At 40.7% G+C, this 19820-nt stretch overlaps 1 protein-coding gene across 1 annotated transcript; it reads left to right on the forward strand.

The window, feature by feature from the left end:
* The first annotated feature begins 1193 nt into the window (after positions 1-1193).
* On the forward strand, positions 1194-4381 carry LOC147431308 (uncharacterized). The gene is made up of 3 exons (XM_086493918.1): positions 1194-1824; positions 2757-3154; positions 3250-4381. The coding sequence occupies exons 1-3, from the start codon at positions 1660-1662 to the stop codon at positions 3695-3697; spliced, it is 1011 nt and encodes a 336-aa protein (XP_086350044.1). The 5' UTR covers positions 1194-1659; the 3' UTR covers positions 3698-4381.
* Positions 4382-19820: the final 15439 nt, after the last annotated feature.

A 19820-nucleotide genomic window follows, 5' to 3' on the forward strand; every position in this document is an offset into this window, starting at 1 on the left:
TTTTGTTGCTTGAAAGAAGCATTTGTTTCTGCAGGTTTGTTGCTTGAAGGGTGGCTACATTAGTATTGCTCTATTACTTTGCACCAACAAAGGTCTATTCAATAGCATGCTACTCAGACTCATTTTTTCTAGATTGGGCTTGCACTATTCCAAGTGAAGGCAAAATTTTGATAAGAATTTGGCAACGCATAAAGAATCGTCTCCACAAGGGAACTACCAAGAATGAGCTCATCAATGGCAATTAAGTGCACCTTTTGAGATCTGTAATCTCTGTGAGAAATACATCCATTTCATCCTCTTCATACACAACGTTTGATTCTAACTCCTTACATAAGAACCTTTTGCCTCATCAAGAATTGTATGCAAGTCTGTCGCACGACTCTTTCGTAGTTTTTGTTGAGCAAATGTGTAGAGTAATTGAACAATTACCAGAAAATGCAATCAATGCATGAGCCACAATAGCCACCATAGGGATATGAGTAGATCTACTAGGCACCATTAAGAGAGTTAGAACAACTCCCTTGGTCATTGAAGTCGCTAGGCGTAGGTGATCCGCGTTCGAATCCTTCCTCAACTACCTTTTGTAGGGATGAAACCCATGAGAGAGATCTCATATCAGAAAATGTTAGCATCGGGATAGGATATGGAGGAGGTATCATACGAATGAAGGAATATAATATAGAGAGAGCTTGTAGGGGGGACAATTCTTCGGATATATATCTAGCATCCGAACATGCACCCTCAATACTATGCCAAAAAAATCTAGCTCGCGGACTCTTCCTTGACAAATAGAAACATTACGACCCATGCTCATAAAAAGGGCCTTTTCAATAGAAAAAATCTACATAACTTTATAAAGGCAAACTTTGAAACCTCGTGTGATAGTGCGGGGAGTGGGGTAAAGGGGGTTACTATTTATAGAAAATCCAAAAACCGAGCCATAAAAATTGAAGCCCTGTTAAATTTCTGCTAATACCCTGAAAATTAAAGGTGCTAAGCTATTCTTATGGCGTGCTTCAAAAATCACACTACTCCCAGTGCGACTTCGCCCTTAACAAGCCCACTGCTTATAGTTACACGTGTCACGTAGATAGCTCCCAAAAAATCTGTGTCGACACACACACACACACACACACATACACAGAATCTACATCTCTTTGAAAGTTCCTCCTCTTTTGAAGTTCTGAGTCATCAAGGCACAACACGACTTCATACCGACAATTTATCATTATCATTCTAGAACGTTCCGCCTTAAAGGTTGGATAGTGCAGCATCTTGGAGCAAGGTCCCCGTTTCAACGAGGGTTTTCTGCTCGCGACGCCCTCTTCACTTTTGAATCGCCAACCGTTGTGAGTAGCGTCTGTGCACTTTTTGGGTCTTCTCTGCGTCTCTTTCGTCGATGATCCTGCAACCTACGGCGTACTTTTGGGTTTCCTCTCTGTCTCGATCTCGCAAGCAAAGGGCTTGTCTCGAGCCTCAATATCCTGAGTAAGTGCTCCTTAACAAGAAACCCTAGCCGTATTACAAGGGCTGCGCTGTTTCTCAGCTTGCTGTACGAAACGGGCTGGGAGCCTATTAGGGATTGAGTGGAAGTCAGCTTAAGCGACACTTATATATAAAAACAAGGCAGACGAAGCTGTCATGTGAGCAAATCTGAACATGGGTATTGATTACTACAATGTACTGAAAGTTGGGCGAAATGCATCTGCTGAGGATCTTAAAAGAGCTTACAAGAGGCTTGCCATGAAATGGCATCCTGATAAGAATCCTGGTAACAACAGGGAGGCAGAGGCCAATTTCAAGCAAGTTTCAGAAGCTTATGAGGTACGTGTCCTTCTATTTGTTACGTTTGGATAATGATTATGCAGGAGGTTAAATATCAAAAGATAGTTGTCCTTCGAAAACGTTGTGTGCAGGTTCGCTTTTCCCAGCATTAGTGAGAAATACAACTCTTTAAAGTAGAAAGAAAATTAGATGCTGCAGCATAGCTGCTGCATTTTGGAGGAATTACATGTGCGCAAGCGTAGAGAGAAGCAACTGTGTCTACTTTTTTGTCCAGGCAGTGGAATTTTGCTTGCCTACACAAGGCCTGAGGTGAATTGTGGACCGTTGGATAAAGCTTGTCGATTAGTGCCACACAGTTGACATTTGTTTTCCTCTCTCCATAAAAGAGGGGCATTGAGTAGTGAATCACACACTCTCTTTCTCATCCTCTTATGTGGGTCATTGTTACTTCTCACCTTCTTATAAAAATGCCCGTCTGCCCTTTACATTACAAATGAACTGCAGGTGTTTAGATGGAGCTCCTAATTAGGAAGATGAAGATCTCTTGGGGCTGTTTTGCCTGGATTGTTAGCTATCAATCTGTCTTGTTGCTTGGTAGTAAGAATTTTACTTTCGAAGCGAACAACCTATTGCCATGGCATCACACCTTCAGTGTCGAAGCTAAGAAGAACGATAACCATACAATGGCCACTGTACAATTTATTACGATAGGTGATATGTTTTATCATTGTTGAGTTCACTATTTCAGCTGTTGTAGTTGCTTCTGAGCTGGGAGGGCTTGACATGCTCAAAGTTCTCTGTATATAACTGCATAATATCACGGGAGCGTATGTTAGTTTGTCCTCAATTTATGCTGTAGGAGACTTAAATTTTTCTTACTACGAAGAGATTTTTTGTTTAGGTGAAAGTTTTAATTCATTTACATGTCTCTTACAATGCACAAGGTTTTAAATAGGTCTCGCCTTTTGTAGGTTCTAGGAGATTCCAAGAAAAGATCTATCTATGATCGGTATGGGGAGGAAGGTTTAAAGGATATGCCAGTGCAAACAGAATCAAATGGCAAGGCTCAGAGCTCTTTTAATTATAATCCCAAAAAAGCAGAGGATTTGTTTTCTGAGGTGTTTGGGTCATCGAGTCCATATTCAGGAATGGGCTCTTCGTATGCTAGTCGAAGCAAGGCTGGACGCCCGCCCTACGGTGAAGGCCCTTTTACAACTGAGAACATGTTTAAGAACGTCAATGAGAATAGTTCGAGTGCACTCAAAAAGATTCCTTCCATTGAAAGTAAGCTTTCTTGCAGTTTGGAAGAACTCTACACTGGTTCTACACGAAAGATGAGGATATCTCGAAATGTTCTGAGTGTTGGCGGGTGAGTAGCCACTCGATTACATTGATTTTTTCTTTTGGCAGCTCCTTGTGTTTTCGCACGTTCACTTTGCGCATCTGTTGAATGTGGGATGTCAGGAGGGTGACCACTGTTGAGGAGGTGTTGACAATAGACATCAAACCTGGCTGGAAAAAAGGCACTAAAATCACCTTTCCAGAGAAGGGCAATGAGCAAGTGGGTGTCATACCGGCAGATTTGGTGTTTGTTATTGATGAAAAGCCACACGAGCTTTATAAACGAGAGGGTAATGATTTGGTGGTGATACAGAGGATTGCACTTGCGGACGCTATTGGTGGCTGGACCATCTCCCTCCCACTCTTGAATGGAAAGACTCTAGCTGTAGTTTGCTCTGAGGTCATTTGCCCTGGGTATGAGAAGAGTATACCCAACGAAGGCATGCCGATTGCGAAGGAACCAGGGAAGAAAGGAAATCTGAGGGTCAGGTTTGATGTCAAGTTTCCTACACACCTGTCATTAGAGCAGAGGGCAAGTATCAAGAAAATTTTGAATGGAGGCTCTGCTTGATGAAGATGGTCGCGTACTCTTTTGTGGATTTGAGTGTTAGATTTTGTCATCGAGGGAAGCAGTGCATTGGTGGATAATGGAAGGTGGGAAATTACTTGTATGTTTATTTCTGGTGTGAGGGGCAGCTTATTGGAATGGTAGCATGCTGTCCACATGCCAAATGCATGCTCTGCCTGCATTCTTGTAACCCGTTCTTACTGAAGAATGGAATGCATGGCTCAGGCTGTGGTGCTTTACACGTCTTTGGTAAGGGAGTCTTGTACATACAGTTTTTGGAGCCTAGAAGATGCTTTACTATACTTGAGATTGCCACAAGATCTGACAAGGTGGATGATTATTTTGTTTCGTCTTGTACACATTAAGGGGTATATGTGGGGTTGACAGATTCCTCGTTTCCATTAGCGATGTGTCACAGTTGAAGGGCCACATACATATTGTGCAGGATGGCCACCGTGATACAATGTGTGCTCTGTGTGGGAGGGCCTGTACTTATGTTGTGGTCCTCATATTGGCTTGAATTAGTGGATGAGCCCTTTGACAGGGGTTGTGTGATTATGTGTTCACTTGCCCATTTCTTCTATGTATCATGACTATCATGTTTGCTATGGTGTATGTAAATTTGTATTGGAGACACCTGTTGTCATATTTTCTTTTTCAATTAAAAAAAAATGTGAATTCTGGTAATTTCCCATTCTCTGAGCGAGTATGAAAATGATCCTTTTTTTTTTGTTCAACTTCGCGATTTAGCCTTTGAGGATGGTTTACAGGTGAAATCTCGTGATTTTTGTTATTTCAGGAATACTATTTGTGAATAGAAAGGGTGTACCTGTAAAGATGGGATATGCCCTTCTGCCTGTGAAAAATACAATGATGGAGTTTGTAAGAGTGCATAAGATGTATTTATCGTGGTCTTTTAGACTGAGGGACCAGTGCTGCCTTTTGATGGAGAATTGATGGGTATGTCCGGCATAATCAGTGACAAGAGACGCCTTGTTTTTTTTGCTGTTTCATGAAGGAAGTCCTTCAAGGAATGAATTATTAATTTGAGCAGCCTTTAAACAGTGTAAGCTGATAGGGTGAGTATGAGTGGTGTGACCACAGCCTTCGATCAGTAACTTGATTTAGCATGGTCACTTGGAAGTATGACTATTGTCTATAATTTTACATAAATGGCTAGTCTCTCCATAAGTTTATCATCGTGGTTGACAGTACTTAGGTGATGGAATGCTAGCTTTTTTTCTATGACGCTTAAGTGCATCTCCATGGGAATGACACCATGGTTGGTGGTAAAGAAACATAAAATGATTTTTGTTGAATAGAAGCATAACTTTTGAAATAAGTGTTTGTGTTTTACTTTGAAAACACCCCAATGCTTCAAAAAGGCTTTAAGGTGGTTGACACTAAGATAGTCCTTTTGTGGTTGTTGATAAACATAGTAGTTTATAATTGCTGAGAATAAACATACACATGAGAAATTTCTTTTACTCATATGAATTGGGAGGATAAATATATGGTTTATTCTTTGACATCTAAGTAAAGCATTCTCAACTATAAAGTAGTAACAATTGGTTTTTATTAACTACTCTTTTTAGAACGTTTAATGGCGTAGTAAGTTGTGTGTAGCGGAAAATAACATAGACATAGTGAGAATTTCATTAGATTCTTAATGAGCATAGCAAGGGTGCTTGGATGGAGAGAGCAAAAAAAAGCATAACACCTAGTTAGATAGGCATGAACAATACTTCAAAAGAGAGAAATTAAGCTATTGTGACAACAATTCAGGACCAGATTTACATGGAGCCGGTCTCCCCTCCCAAAGGCTTTGTATTATAGGTTTCCCTCATCAAGGGAGACATTTTACAGTACAATTCTTTGTGTTCCTTCAATAACTAGTTAGTGTAATGAAGATGGAAGCTTCAAGCACTAAGCAAACACTTGTAAAACACAACATCAATTCCCTCACGGTCTCAGACTCAAGACCTCACACCTTCAAAGATGGTGAGAGCTAGCGGGGTATGAGAGTAGAGTGAGAGGAAGGAGTAGTCGTCTTACAAGAAAGAAGTATATCTTCTCACATAATCACTCATAAAAGCTTAGCATAGCTTAGTAATTAGCATGGTAGAGGAGGTGAGCATGCATTGAAGCTTGGCTCTTGGTTGGATTTGCATCACAAAACCAAGAGTTGTTGGTGTAGGCCCCCCTTCTCACAAGCTTGGAGTAGATGACGAGCTTTCTAGTAAAGCTTGAGAAGGAGAGAGAGAGAGAGTCTTCTTGCTTCACACATGAGATTGTGTGAGAGTGTGTTTGATAATGCCTTTGAAAAATCAGTCTCCTCTCTCTCTCTCTCTCTCTGTCGACCCCTCTTGCTAAATCTTCTTGCTGGCTTCCCATTGGACCTCTCCAAGCTTAGCCAATAGGATTTAAGAAGCATAAATGATAGTCTTTTGACATGTGTCACGCTTTCCCCTTTTGTGAGAGATTTAGGTAATTAAATAATGCAAGTAAACTCATTGGACCCCTTTTGTCTTCTGGCCAATAGGTACCAGGCAAGCCATGGGGTTGCTGAATGCTCATTGGACCCCTTGGAAGACTGGTCAATAGTCTTCTAGAGAGCTTAATTCTTATTGGTTCTTTTATCAAGTGTTTTTAAATGAATTAAACTAGATTTACTCTAGCCTAAAGCTCATTGGTCCACCTCTATAGCCATCCAAAAGGATTTTAGTGCACCTTGTGGGCAATTGGTCTAGGGAGCTGACATGTGTCCCTTATTCCCTTTGTGTAAAGGGAGCCTGTGCGTGTGTGTGTGCATTTGTCTCTCATCCCCTACTTACAGGGCTCGTCCCCTCCTATGTAGGATTCTTGAAGACTTTTTGGCACACTCACAAAGCATCCAATTTTACTAAGCTTGACCATAGGACACAACCTTTGAATTTTGGAACCTTAGCATTTTGAAAGTCTTAATGAAATGAACCTTAGGGTCTTTAAAACCCATTGTTGCCCATTGCCTTTTGCAGATGGCCCCCCCCTTTGGATCCCTATTTTTCCTCCTTTGGATCCCTACTATGGCCGACCTGCCAGCTTAACCAATATTCTAACTTTTTCTCCCCTGGTACTTTCCCATATTAAATGATCAGTTGAACATGAAAAAATCATTTAGGAGAATTAGATATTAGTTATTATGACATTTCCTCTCTCTTGAAATCTTAGTCTTCCTCGACTATGGGGTAGAGAAGATAACGCCTATTCATTAGTCCTTTTCTAGGGGATAGAGGATCCCTATCTTACCCTACGACATCGTTCCAAAATGGATGACTAATCCATTTGGTGCTTGAGAGCCTAAGCTGCTGCAAGCATGTCTACACATTAGTTCTATCAATCTTCCATAGTAGAGTGAGAAGCTCTACTTGGTGTTTGGAAGACGTTGTCTCCACAAACTTGATTCTAAGCATGTATACTACTTAACATTTGTGCACAATAAAGAAAAAGAGTCTTATAAGACAAAAACCTTGTTCATTTTAAACATTTATACATTTGCTTACTCTAGGGAAGCATTGTAAGCATTGAAAAGGGTTAGGTTATCCTTTAATTGTATGACTTGTATCTATCTAGTATCTTCAAAAGGATAGTTCTTGAACTTAATAAGATACCGTCGGATAGTCTTACCGCCTCTTAATACCTTTTCTTCATGTCGGAGGATGGACTCGGGCTGCAACACCTCTGCTTGGTCCTCGGTCTCTGGTGGGTCTTCATAGTTGGTTCTTGAGGTGGCTCTCCTTTGTAAGGCTTTAGTTGGCTCACATGGAAAGCATTGTGTATGAGCCAATGGCTGGGCAACTTGAGTTGATAGGCCATCTCATTGATTGGTCTAAGAATCTAGAAGGGACCATAGTACCTTTTTGCTAGCTTAGCATAGTACTTTTGGTGTCCCGGTAGGGTTCTTGCCCGTCGTATGCCTTAATCGAGCCTTGGGAAATTTAAGTAAGACCCAATCATTTTCTTAAAAGGCTTGGGTTCTTTTGTGCTTATCAGTAGAGCAGGATTTTGCCTTTGCTGTGATATAGAGATAGCATCCTTAATCTTTTGGAAAGATTCTTGTAGATCTCGACTATACTCATCTGTAGCGAAGATCTTCCCGTGTACCTTTAGTAGCAGAGGACTTTTTCATCTTCCCTCAATTATCTCAAAAGGTGCTTTTCTTGTGGAAGTATGTACAATGTTATTGTATGCATACTCCACTAAGGGTAAGTACTTCTCCCATTGGTATCTTTGATCTACTTCCGTTACGCAGGCTTTTAGTAGATCAAGAATTATTAGGTTAGCTATTTCACTTTGGCCATCCGTTTGCGGGTGGTAGGCCAAAGAGAAGTTTAGCCTTGTCCCTAAATTCTCAAAGAGACCCTTCCAAAAATTACTGATCATTCTAGGATCTCTATCCGACACTATGGACATTGGCAAGCCATGGTACTTGAAGATTTGTGAAATGAAGAGGGTTGCCATTTGATGGGCTTTGATAGTCTTTTTCGCAGGTATAAAATGAGTTTGTTTGCTAAACCTGTCTACTATTGTCCATATTCCTGTATTCCCATGGATAGACTTAGGCAATCCAAAGATAAAGTCCATGGATATGCTCTCCCATGGTGAATTAGGGATTGACAAAGGTTGAAGCAATCTAGGTTGCTTCTCTCCATCAAACTTTGTCTTTTGATATACCACACATTTAGAAACATACTCTTGTATGTTTGCTTTCATGGTAGGCCAATGGAAATATGTTTCAATCCGCTTTAGGGTAGACTGAATCCCTCTATGCCCCACATAAGGAGGAGCATAAGATTCATACATTACTTTCTCACGTAGTGAGTTAGTAACACATAGTCTATTGCCATAGAGAAGATAACCATCTTGTAAAGTAAATGGTTCCTCTTTCTTCCCTAGTGCAAGGGTTGAAATCACATCTCTTAAATCGGGATCAATAGCATACTCATCTATCATAGAAGATAGATCATTGTGAGTTGCTATGGAAACCGCATTCACTCTCGGCTGTCTTGAGAGTGCATCGGCTACTTGATTATGCTTGCCAGCAATGTGAGCAATATGAAAATGAAATTGCGAAAGGAATTTTCCACCTCCTTTGTTTGTCGGAGAGCTTGGTCTGTGTCATGAAGTACTTAAGACTTTGGTGATCCGTTCGCAGAATGAAAGGAGTGTGCAATAAATAGCGCTTCCATGAGTTTAAGGCGTGTAGAACTGTGAGGAGTTCCTTTTCATATATGTCTAGAGCTTGCTCAACAGGGTCAAGCCTTCAACTTTCATAGGCTATGGCATGCCCTTCTTCGAGCAAAACATCTCGAAGGCAATCACCACAAGCATCACATTGGACCTCAAATGGCTTTGAGAGATCCGGCAGTGTAAGCACATTTTGAGAGATAAGCTTTTCTTTAAGCTTTTCGAAAGCATTGTTCTCCTTGGCAGACCATGTATACCTAAAGTTTTTCTTTGTTAGATCATGTAATGGTCCCACGATTTGTGAGAACTTTTGTATGAAGCGTCTATAGTATGCACACATACCTATAAAGCGTCTTAGTTCATGAAGATTCCTTGGATAATGTGACCTAAATACTGAATCTCTTGTAAGAAAAACTCACTTTTCTTTCGATTAACATAAAGTTTATTCTCTCTTAAGACTTGAAATATTACATGGAGGTGTTGCTTGTGTTTGTCTAGTGAATTAGAGTAGATGATAATATCATCAAAGAACACTCCAGTAAAGGTTTGGTGAGGCCTGAATAGCTTCTCCATCAAGCGGTTGAATGTGGTTGGTGCATTGGTCAAGCCAAAAGGCATGACAATGTATTCGTAAAGACCAAACATAGTGCAAAATGCGGTCTTTACAATGTCTTGATCAACTATCCTTATTTGATGGTAGCCACTTTTTAGGTCAATCCTACTGAAGTAGGTCGACCCTTGCAGCTTATCAAATAGGCTTCTACTCGCGAACGGGAAACCTATTTTTGATAGTGATCCTATTTAGTGCTCTATAGTCGACACACATGCGATATGTGCCGTCTTTCTTTTGCACTACTAGCACGGATGAACAAAATGGAGATGAGCTAGGCCTAACCATGCCCTTCTCAACTAACTCATGTACTTGCCGCATAATCTACTCTTGTTGAGCTTGAGAAACTCTATAAGGAGGTTTATTAGGCGGTGAACTTCCTGGAAGAAGTTCAATTGAATGGTCATCATTGCCTCGTTTAGGAGGTAGTTCACAAGGGATGTTGTCAATAAAGACATCTTGAAATCCCTTGAGAAAATTGGATAACTCTAGCTCCTTGTGATTGCTTATATTTTCTTTTGCTAAAGCATTAGGTTCATTTTGAGAATCTTTAACAAAAATCATGTATAGAAAATAGAGCTCTTTATTGACTTATTGAAAGCTTGCGTATGTACAATGGGTATGGTGTTACCCATCTCTTTGGCATCTATGTACATATCTTTTTCCTTGAACCTAAAGTAGATTTTCCTTTCAGGGAATTTAACATTGGCAGCCATGCGATCAAGTCATGGTGCCCCTAGGATTACATCCTCGTGCTTGAGAGGAGAGATGAAGAAGTCCTCTTTGTCCAAATAGCTTTGGACATGGAGCCTCAATTTTCTGATTAAGGGAGTGACTGAAGCTTCTTGCCCCTTGAAAGCACCATCTGCACGTAGGACATCTCCCATCTCATAGGCTTGGATGCCTAGCTTGGTGGTCAACTCTGTGGATATGAAATTGTGAGTAAAACCATGGTCAAAGAGAATAAAAGCACCATGTTCTCTTACCTTTCCCCAAGCATGGCATAGAGGAGATCCTTTGTGGTGAGCTTCCTCTTCTTGGATTTCAACCAAGGTAGCTCTAGGAGGCTCATGGCGGGTGTTCTTTTGGGGACAAGCGCGGTACGCATGTCCTTGCTCGCCGCACTTGAAACAACGGTTATCCTTGCGATAACACTCCTCTCATTGGACCCCTTTGTCTTCTGGCCAATAAGAATCAGGCAAGCCATGGGGTTGCTGAATGCTCATTGAACCCCTTGGGAGATTGGCCAATAGTTTTCTAGAGGGATTAATTCTTATTGGTTCTTTTATCAAGTGTTTTTAAATGAATTAAACTTGATTTACTCTCGCCTAATTCTCATTGGTCCACCTCTATGGCGATCCAATAGGATTTGAGTGCAGCTGTGGGCAATTGGCCTAGGGATCTGGCATGTGTTCCTTATTCCCTTTGTGTAAAGGGAGCCTATGAGTGTGTGTGTGTGTGTGTGTGTGTGTGTGTGTGTGTGTTTGTCTCTCATCCCCTACTTACAGGGCTCGTCCCCCTCCTATGTAGGAGTCTTGAAGACTTTTTGGCACACTCACAAAGCATCCAATTTTACTAAGCTTGACCATAGGACACAACCTTTGAATTTTGGAACCTTAGGATTTTGGAAGTCTTAATGGGCTGAACCTTAGGGTCTTTAAAGCCCATTGTTTTACATTGCTCTTTTGCAGATGGCCCCCCCTTTGGATCCCTATTTTCCCTCCTTTGGATCCCTACTGTGGTCGGTCTGTCAGCTTAACCAATATTCTAACTTTTTCTCCCCTGGTACTTGCCCATATTAAATGATCAGTTTAACAAGAGAAAATCATTGAGGAGAATTAGTTATTAGTTATTATGACACTTTTGGATCTCTATTTACTCCGGTGTATACATTAGGAAAAATATGAACCCTCTAGGGGCCCTTTGGGATTAAAGCTAATTAGAGGCCATCCAATAGAAAGAGGGTGGTGGACACACTCTATACCCTCAAAAAAGTAGGGAGACAAGGTAGCCTTACACCTCTTAATGGCCTCTTACCTAATGAGAAGGTAAGGGAGGTGGCTAGGGAAAAGGGAACATGACCACTTTGACCTCTTTTCCCCCACTTTTTGGCCCTGATTTAAAAATATACTAAAAAAATTCAAATTTCCAAACAATTTCAAATTTCAACTTTTCCCTCTTTTAAAGGTTCTCAAACCTTTGGTCAAAAAAGTATTTTGACCTTCAAAAGTAAAAAACGTGCACTAAAAAATCCAAAAAAATCATTTTTTTTGAAAAACATTCAAAACATCATTTTCCACCCTCCAAAGTCTTTCCAAACCTATTCTATAGCTAAAAAGTAAATTTCTCTCTCTACAAATCCTTTTCCAAGCTCTCCATTGCTGCAACAACCACATACACCCCCTATAGTCCAGATTATCTCTTTGCTAGCTTTCCCCCACCTCCATTGTAGCACCAAGCAAGCTCCTCCCCCATCTCTTCCCCTTGCCTTCCACATAGTTTCACACCAAGCTAGCTCCTCTCCCTTCTCTCACCTCCATTACAACATGAAACTATATTCTAATCCTTCTATTTTCATTCACTCATACTACATGATGGAAACCTCTACTCCCGAAGATGAAAAAACTATGAACTCACATGAATTGCATACCACACCAACATGAGGTGTGAATAGTGTGTGGGCATTGCAAGGGTTCATCTCCAATATAAAGATAGAATGGTAAGAAAACTACCCTTGTAGCTTACATTCAAAGCTTAACATCATCTCCATCTTTAAGTTTATCATGCTGGAGAGAATAAACCTCTTTATGGCTTTCAATGTTTTGGCTTCACACCTCATAACACTGGGTGGTGCTATTTTGTTGATGGCTTTGGTGTGCCATCTATAGTTGTGTAGCATGTGATTGAGTCTCACAATGCAAGTAAGTTGTGTTATCTATGGAGAGTCATCAAATATATTTCTTTTAATTTATTCTTTGTATAGTTGTCATTAGATTATTAGAATGATATCATTTTGTACTTTATAACTTTGTGCTCAAATAATTTGTTGTTTCCTTACAGAGTCAACTTAAGTTTCAGAGGACATGAGCACCAACCATGTGCAGAGATGGAAATCACTCTGTTTTTGTTCCGTGAGGAATCTTTCACTACCATATTAAAGGATTTTGATAAGAACAGTAGAATTTTTATAGAATGTTGAGCCAATAGGTACTCTCTAGGATCTCTTAGAAAAGCTATCCATATAGTACTACTATCTTCTCTAGTGTCATAGACACACAAATACTCAAGTGTATATGAATCTCTAGATGAGGAAGACAAATACTTGTAAGAGAAGCCTAAGAAAAAAATCAGTCTCCGTTTGTAATTATTTTCATGAGGCTGGATTCCTCTATAAATGCAATATAAATATGTTTTTTTGTTAAATGATGTCGCATTGAGTGAGAGTATTTAATTTAGATTACTGGAGTTTCATACATATTTGAGAAATATTGTTGACCTTTATGGATATTTTGATTTGCCAGTAAGATGTTTCAAGTCTCAACTCTTAATCACTCCACCATGAAGAAATTCAACCAATATTTTGATTTCAATTTAATCATTAATGGTTATTGTTATTAAAGTGGATCATAACCTTTGTCAAGATGTCCTCATTTGGGGATGTTGAATATACATCATTAGCAATGTTTCACAAGTTGAGAAAGCTAAATTCTTGCTTTCCAACATGTTATTATTTCCATACTATGCCTATGCCAAGCTTGACTTAGAGAAATGACAACTTGAGATGGAGGTGTCGATGTATAGGGGTGACTTATTATTGACTCGTGTTTCATCATACATATATTGTAAAGCCTTTGAGTTTCCACCTTTTTGAGTAGTATTGACCAGTTTTTGGTATCAAATCTTCTTAAATATCCCTATTCACGAGCTATTGCTAGCTATTTCTTTGGTATAGCTAAAGATGATACCAATAGCTATTACCTTGTGAACTTAACTGTTAAATTGAGCATTTGATTTGTACTATGTAGCTCATTTGGATAGAGAAAGTGTAAACATAAATTATAGATAGATGCATTGTTAATATAGAAGATAGGTACCACTCGAGCCTATGTAAACTGCTAATCAAGAAACCTTTGGTTGGATACTATAACAATAGGGGTCACATGTGGTTTCAAATTACCAAAGAAATAGTTTAACCAAAACATTTCCAAGAACACGAGGTGGACACACGGAAGTAAAAATTGGCTCCTTGTTTGGTGGATTTCTAGTGCTGAATGTTTAATGCAGAGGATTTGTGAGGCCTTTGACATGGGGAGTTCACTAAAGTATATGTAACATAGCACACGTGTTCAACAGAAGGGATTTTATATTCTTGTAAAGTTACAGAAACATGTGTACATAAGGCCTATAAGGGGTATTTTTAATCCATTTTGGTGAACAGACATGATATAAGAAAATTTTACATAGTGAATGTTCCGGACCTTTGAACACAGAGAAAAAGGGGGGACGGAGGAGGGGGGGTTTGCTCTGATTACATCAAACACTACACCTCTATCTCATGGCCATGCATTAAAAAAAGCCCCTATTTGTCATTATAAGGCCTTAGGGACCCTCAAAAAGAGGGGCCACAAGGGCGCACAGAATGACCATCCAGGGACCTTGGATGGCCATTCTGCACGCCCTTGTGGCCCCTCTTTTTGAGGGTCTCTGGGCTTTATAATGGCAAACATAGACCAAGACATTCCCAAGAACAGGGGCAGTGGATACAAGGAAGTAAAAAATGGTTGATGAGCATGATACAAGGTTTAGGTATTTGCCATTGGGGGGGGGTTTGCTATGAACACATCCAACTGCACACTTCTATCTCATGGCCATGCATAAAAAAAGATTGTATTTGCCATTTTAAGCCATAGGACCCTTAACAAGAGGGGCCACAAGGGCATGAGAATGGCCATCCAGGCCATAGCAAAATGGGGAGGGGGCGGGGGGGGGGGGGGGGGGGGGGGAGAGGGGAGGGAGGGAGCTCTTGCTCTGTGTACATCTAACATTACATCCTTATCTCATGCTCATACACAATAATTTTGCAAATTTTTGCCATGTAAAGGCCCCCAGGGCCCTCAGCAAGAGTGGCCACAAGGGCGCAGGAAATGCCCATCCAAGACTTTTGGATGGGCATTTCCTACGCCCTTGTGGCCACTCTTGCTGGGGGCCTTTACATGGCAAAAATTTGCAAAACTATTGTGTATGAGCATGATTCATGAGTGTTGAACTTTTAAGTTGTTTTCAACAGCTTCTAGCTTCCAATCGGTTCCAGATCTATCTGGGCTTGTCTCACATGAATTTGTTCATCTCATCGTGCTCTTTGACCATTGTGTGATGCAAAAAAAACATATCTTGCTCAGATTCTCCAAAAATCAATGTGCAAGTTGGATTTTTTTTAAAAAATGATGTAAAACAGTCATTTCTTACTTTTTTCTTAATCTACGGGCTCCAACGAGCATTGAAACCATGGAATCTGAAAATACTCAAAGAACCAATGTTTTTTATTGTCCTAAAGACTGTAATTCCTACATACAAAACTTTCCCAAAATCTCACCGTAACACCTTCAAAAGTGGCTTCCAAGTGCCCTCGATCAAAATTTGAAACTGAAGGAAAACAATCAGAATGAACTCCTAGACCGTGTATAAACTTTGAAATAACCAAAATTTCCTTCAAAAAAAAGTTATTGCTAAAAATTTGAAAATAGTCTTCCCTTGGACTTCTCACAACGATAGAAATCAAAGGGTTCAAGGAGAGGTATGGTGTCACAAGTGCATGGTAGGAATCTCATCAAGGTTTATTCCGTCAAGATCTCTTGTACTTTATCATGTCTTCTTATGTACAATCTTACCACCCAAAAACAAATTTGCACTTTAAATGACTACAAATACTATTTAAATTATTAAACAATCTAAACTGGCTAAAAGCATGCAATGGTGGTACAAAAAAAAGGACCTTTTTTGTTTGTACCTAGTTGGTACTTCTACAAAAGTAAGAGGTTGTTTTGGAGGGAACCGTTTTTGGCCTCTAAAATAAAATGGTATAGGAGGGAAGCTAGTAAAAATCAAAAATCCAGTGACCACTCCGTCTGAAGAGACATCGTGGGTGGGGCCAATGATGGATTGGAGTTACAACATGTTTGAAATCGTGTGACATGGCATGTGTGTCCTGTGTAGTACTAGTGGCTTTTTGTAGTGGTTCTCGACTACGCAACACTCTCACAAAGCTCTCAGGCATCACCTTCAGGATTCCCCTATACAGCTAGCGTGGTCTCCTGCTGTGCACCTGCATCACAATGAGGACGCCCGCGAGGAAGTCTCCTGTTGCCAAGGGTTCACCCGACAAAGGCAAGAAGCCCAGGACAATGGATGCAACCTCTCCCTTCAAAGGCACAAAGTCTCCCCAAAGCATCAACACACCGAACACAAGGGCTAGCAAGGGGAGCATTTCTACGGAGAAATCAACAAAGTCTGCAACACCTTTTGCCGAGGACGAGAATCGGTCTTGAACTAAAACAAGAGGTTGGTGTTTCTACGTTGTCATGTCCTGTTTACAGGATTTGATTTTGTTTCATGAGAGGTAGCTATGTCAAAGGTTGTAAGGTCATTGCATGCAAGTTTATGTACTGTTTCTTGCTCAAGAGCCTTGCATTATGCATTCATGAAAGCTTATGTGCCTTGAACCGAACACAATTTTAGGAGAAATTTCAACAATTGCACGAGTGTATTGTTTCATCTATGCATTGCATGTAAGTCAATGTTTTGTTTCTTGCTCAGAGCTTTGCATTTCTATCCTTCTTTTGCATTGCATGCATTCATGATTCAAGCATATGTGCCTTTAGCCGAACACAATCTCATGAGATTTTTCAACAATTGTGAATGTATTGTTTCATCTATGCATCTATGCAGAAGGGTCTTATTGTATCCCTATAATCATACCATGTAGGACACGAGGGTTTACTAAGAAAATGAGGAAGTTTAGAGTTCAAAATATGGTACTGTACACTACCAAATTTGGTACTTTACAATACCAAATTTGGTACTGTACAATGATAACTCTGTATAGCCTCAAATTTGGTCAGTACCAAATTGTGCATTGGCAAGGTCATCTGTGTGACCAAAGGGCTGTTTAGGATGTAGGGTTAAGTTTGACATTGCTGAAATGTTTCCAATAGAAGGTCATTTAGGAAGCATGCTTAGGTATTTTGGATTGGTAGACGGAGGGCATGTCTAACATTTGAGCTTTGTGTTTCCACATTGCAGGCAAAAACAAAATGGAAGAATACCCTATTTTGACCAAGTTCTGTTATACAACCGAGAGCTTCACAAAGAGTATGGTCTCAGCATGGAGGGGGTGCTTGCAAAGGATCTTAGGGATGAAGACCTCCCTCACAACGAGTGGATGACGGTGTTCAAGCAAAGCTACCAGAAGAATGCAAAGGTCTACTTGAATCACGTGCACCCAAGACTCCTTGAAGATTGCAGGTTCCTCTTCCACAAGGTATATCAAGCCCCTCCATCTTGTGGGGAAATCACTGCGAAGTTTGCACGCTGCTATGCTTTTGAGAGATGCCTTGCGGCAATAAAGGACCCTGTGCGCCATAAAGTCGCATGGCCGAGGTTTGGAGAGGCAGTACTGAACATGTGTGCCAGCCGCCCGGGAGGGTTGGAGCGGAAGGTCGAAACTTGGGGAAGAGCAAACGGTGCCTCCCACGGCGGTTTAGGGTCATCTATTAAGGAGCCTCGCCTTACGCAAAGTGGTAGTAACCTCTGTACAGAGTTAGAACCCCCACAATTTCACGCAGAGTGGCATGATTATGTTACAGAATTGGAAAGTATTGTTGAGAGAGTGCCTCAAAAAAGTGCAGCTGCATCGGACAGGCTGAAAGAGCTGAAAGAATCTCTGCAGCAGAACAAGGAAACATTGTTGAGAGCCGAGGGTTCCAATGCTATTGTGAAGCGGATAAAGGATGACATAGAGCACTATGAAGTGTAGCTTGCAAAACTAAAGAAGGAAAACCCTTTCAATGATGAGGACATCAAAGAGGTTGAGGTTGACCTGGGAGCCAGTCGATGCATGCTTCTTCGACTTGGAAACAATGAGGACATGCTGAAGCTAGAGAAGGGGGTTCATCTACAACAAGTAATTCCTATCATGTATTAAGAAAGTGGTTTTGGGAGTGCATGCAGCTTTTTAGTATCTATAAATGTTGCTTTGCTAGTTTGACAATTTTGGTGGTTTTGCTTCTGTATGGCAATCGCATATTCTAGGTAGATTGCTAGGTCCAGGTGGATTTTTTGAATTTTCTCTATGTTATTTTGGTACTTTTTATCCATACTGGTATCTTTTGGGTTTTTTTGGATATACTTTCTTGTTTTGTTATCTTCTATTATGTTGTTTTTAGTAGTTAGGTAGTCTGATAAATCTGCTGTTTTGGTAGTTCTGGTTGTGTTGCTAGGACCACTAAACCCTTACAAGTAGCTTTTGGTAATGCTTTGGTACTTTCTGGAGTGGATCTAACAATGTTCTTTTGGTAGTTTTGGTTGCTTTTGGGTATTATTAGTGGACTTGGGTGTATTTGTAATGCTTTTGGTACTAACTGGTAGCAATTGGTACTATTTTGGCACTCCCTTTGGTAGTTTATGGTTCTTTTGTAACGACACTACTTTGAATGTATTGGTACTTTTAGGGTTTTAGGGTAGCTTCTTACAATGCTTTTTTGGTGGCTGTTAGGATTTTTGATACTAATTGGTAGCTCGTGGTTATGATTTGGTACTAATTGGTAGCTCCTGGTTATGATTTTTGGTACTAGTTGGTAGCTCATGGTTATGATTTGGTACTAATTGGTAGCTCCTGGTTATGATTTTTGGTACTAGTTGGTAGCTCATGGTTATGATTTGGTACTAATTGGTAGCTCATGGTTATGATTTGGTACTAATTGGTAGCTCCTGGTTATGATTTGGTACTAATTTTGGTAGTTTACGGTTGTATTCTTTCATTGATGACCTGCTAGTTTTTGGTACTAATTGGTAGTATGGTGGCTTTGGTACTGTGTGCTAGGTTCTGGTACTGATTAGTAGTATGCTGGCTTTGGTATTGTGTGCTAGTTCTTGGTACTAATTGGTAGTATGATGGCTTTGGTATTGTCTACTAGTTTTTGGTACTAATTGGTGATGGCCTTGGTATTGTCTGCTAATTTTTGGTAGTAACTGGTAGTATAATGGCCTTAGTACTGTCTGCTACTATTTGGTACTAATTGGTAGTATGATGGCCTCGGTACCGTCTTCTACGTTTTGGTACTAATTGGTAGCATGATGCCTTTGGTACTGTCTGCTAGCTTTTGGTTTCTAGTTTGGAACTGTTTGTATTGTTGCTGGTTGACAAGAGGCTGAGTATGATGTGCTGGAGGCAACATGGAAGGAAGCACAAGGCCATGTCCTATTTTTGAAGCAGATGATTACTGATGTTCATCACGGGAAGAGATTTATGTTATATCCTAGGCCCCAGGTTGTTGATTCGGGGGAGATGATCCATGTGTTTGGAATGTGTGTTGCACGTGGTGAGCTCTTGGAGTCTGCAGGAGTTGTAGGAACCTTTATGCTTGAGTGCTGACATCAGTATCAACCCCTTTGATTTAGTGCTTTGCTACTAAGCAGGGATCATTGGGCCAAACCTGGTTGTAACATGGCGATCCCCGAGGTGGCAAAGTCTTGGGTCGTTGGGCATCGTGGTGTGAAGAGTAAGTATGTGTGTGTTCTGCAAATCATATGCCTACCTGCACTGAATGTGAAGTCGTTTGTAAGTATGTGCTGTCTTTCTCTGTTTTTGTAGAGGAAGCGGATGCTGCAGCGGCTGGGCCTGGTGGGAAAAATGGACAGGTAGTCAAGGATGGACCAGATGCCACAAAATCTGCTGCAAGTCATGCAGGGGAGGAGGATGAGGATACTGCACAGATAAGGGATGTTCTCCGGGATTTAAAGCATGGTGGTGTGGAAGGGAAAGGGACTGAGAAGGGACAACATTGTGATACCATGCGGGACAACAAAGAAAACAATGATTGTGAGGACAAAGATGCTAAAAGGAATAAAGACAATGTTGGAGGTAAAGTGCCTCACATAGTGGAGTTGGATGGATCAAATGCTGCTGCCAAGGGGCTCGAGGATCGAGTCACTAGCGAGGATGAGAACAAGCAAAGGGAAGGTGCAGGGGAAGAGTGCACTATGGGGAGGAGGACAAGACCGGGGAGGCCAAGA

The sequence above is a fragment of the Adiantum capillus-veneris genome, chromosome 21 (genome assembly GCF_014529385.1).
Source record: "Adiantum capillus-veneris isolate H3 chromosome 21, ASM1452938v2, whole genome shotgun sequence".
Taxonomy (NCBI): Eukaryota; Viridiplantae; Streptophyta; class Polypodiopsida; order Polypodiales; family Pteridaceae; genus Adiantum; species Adiantum capillus-veneris.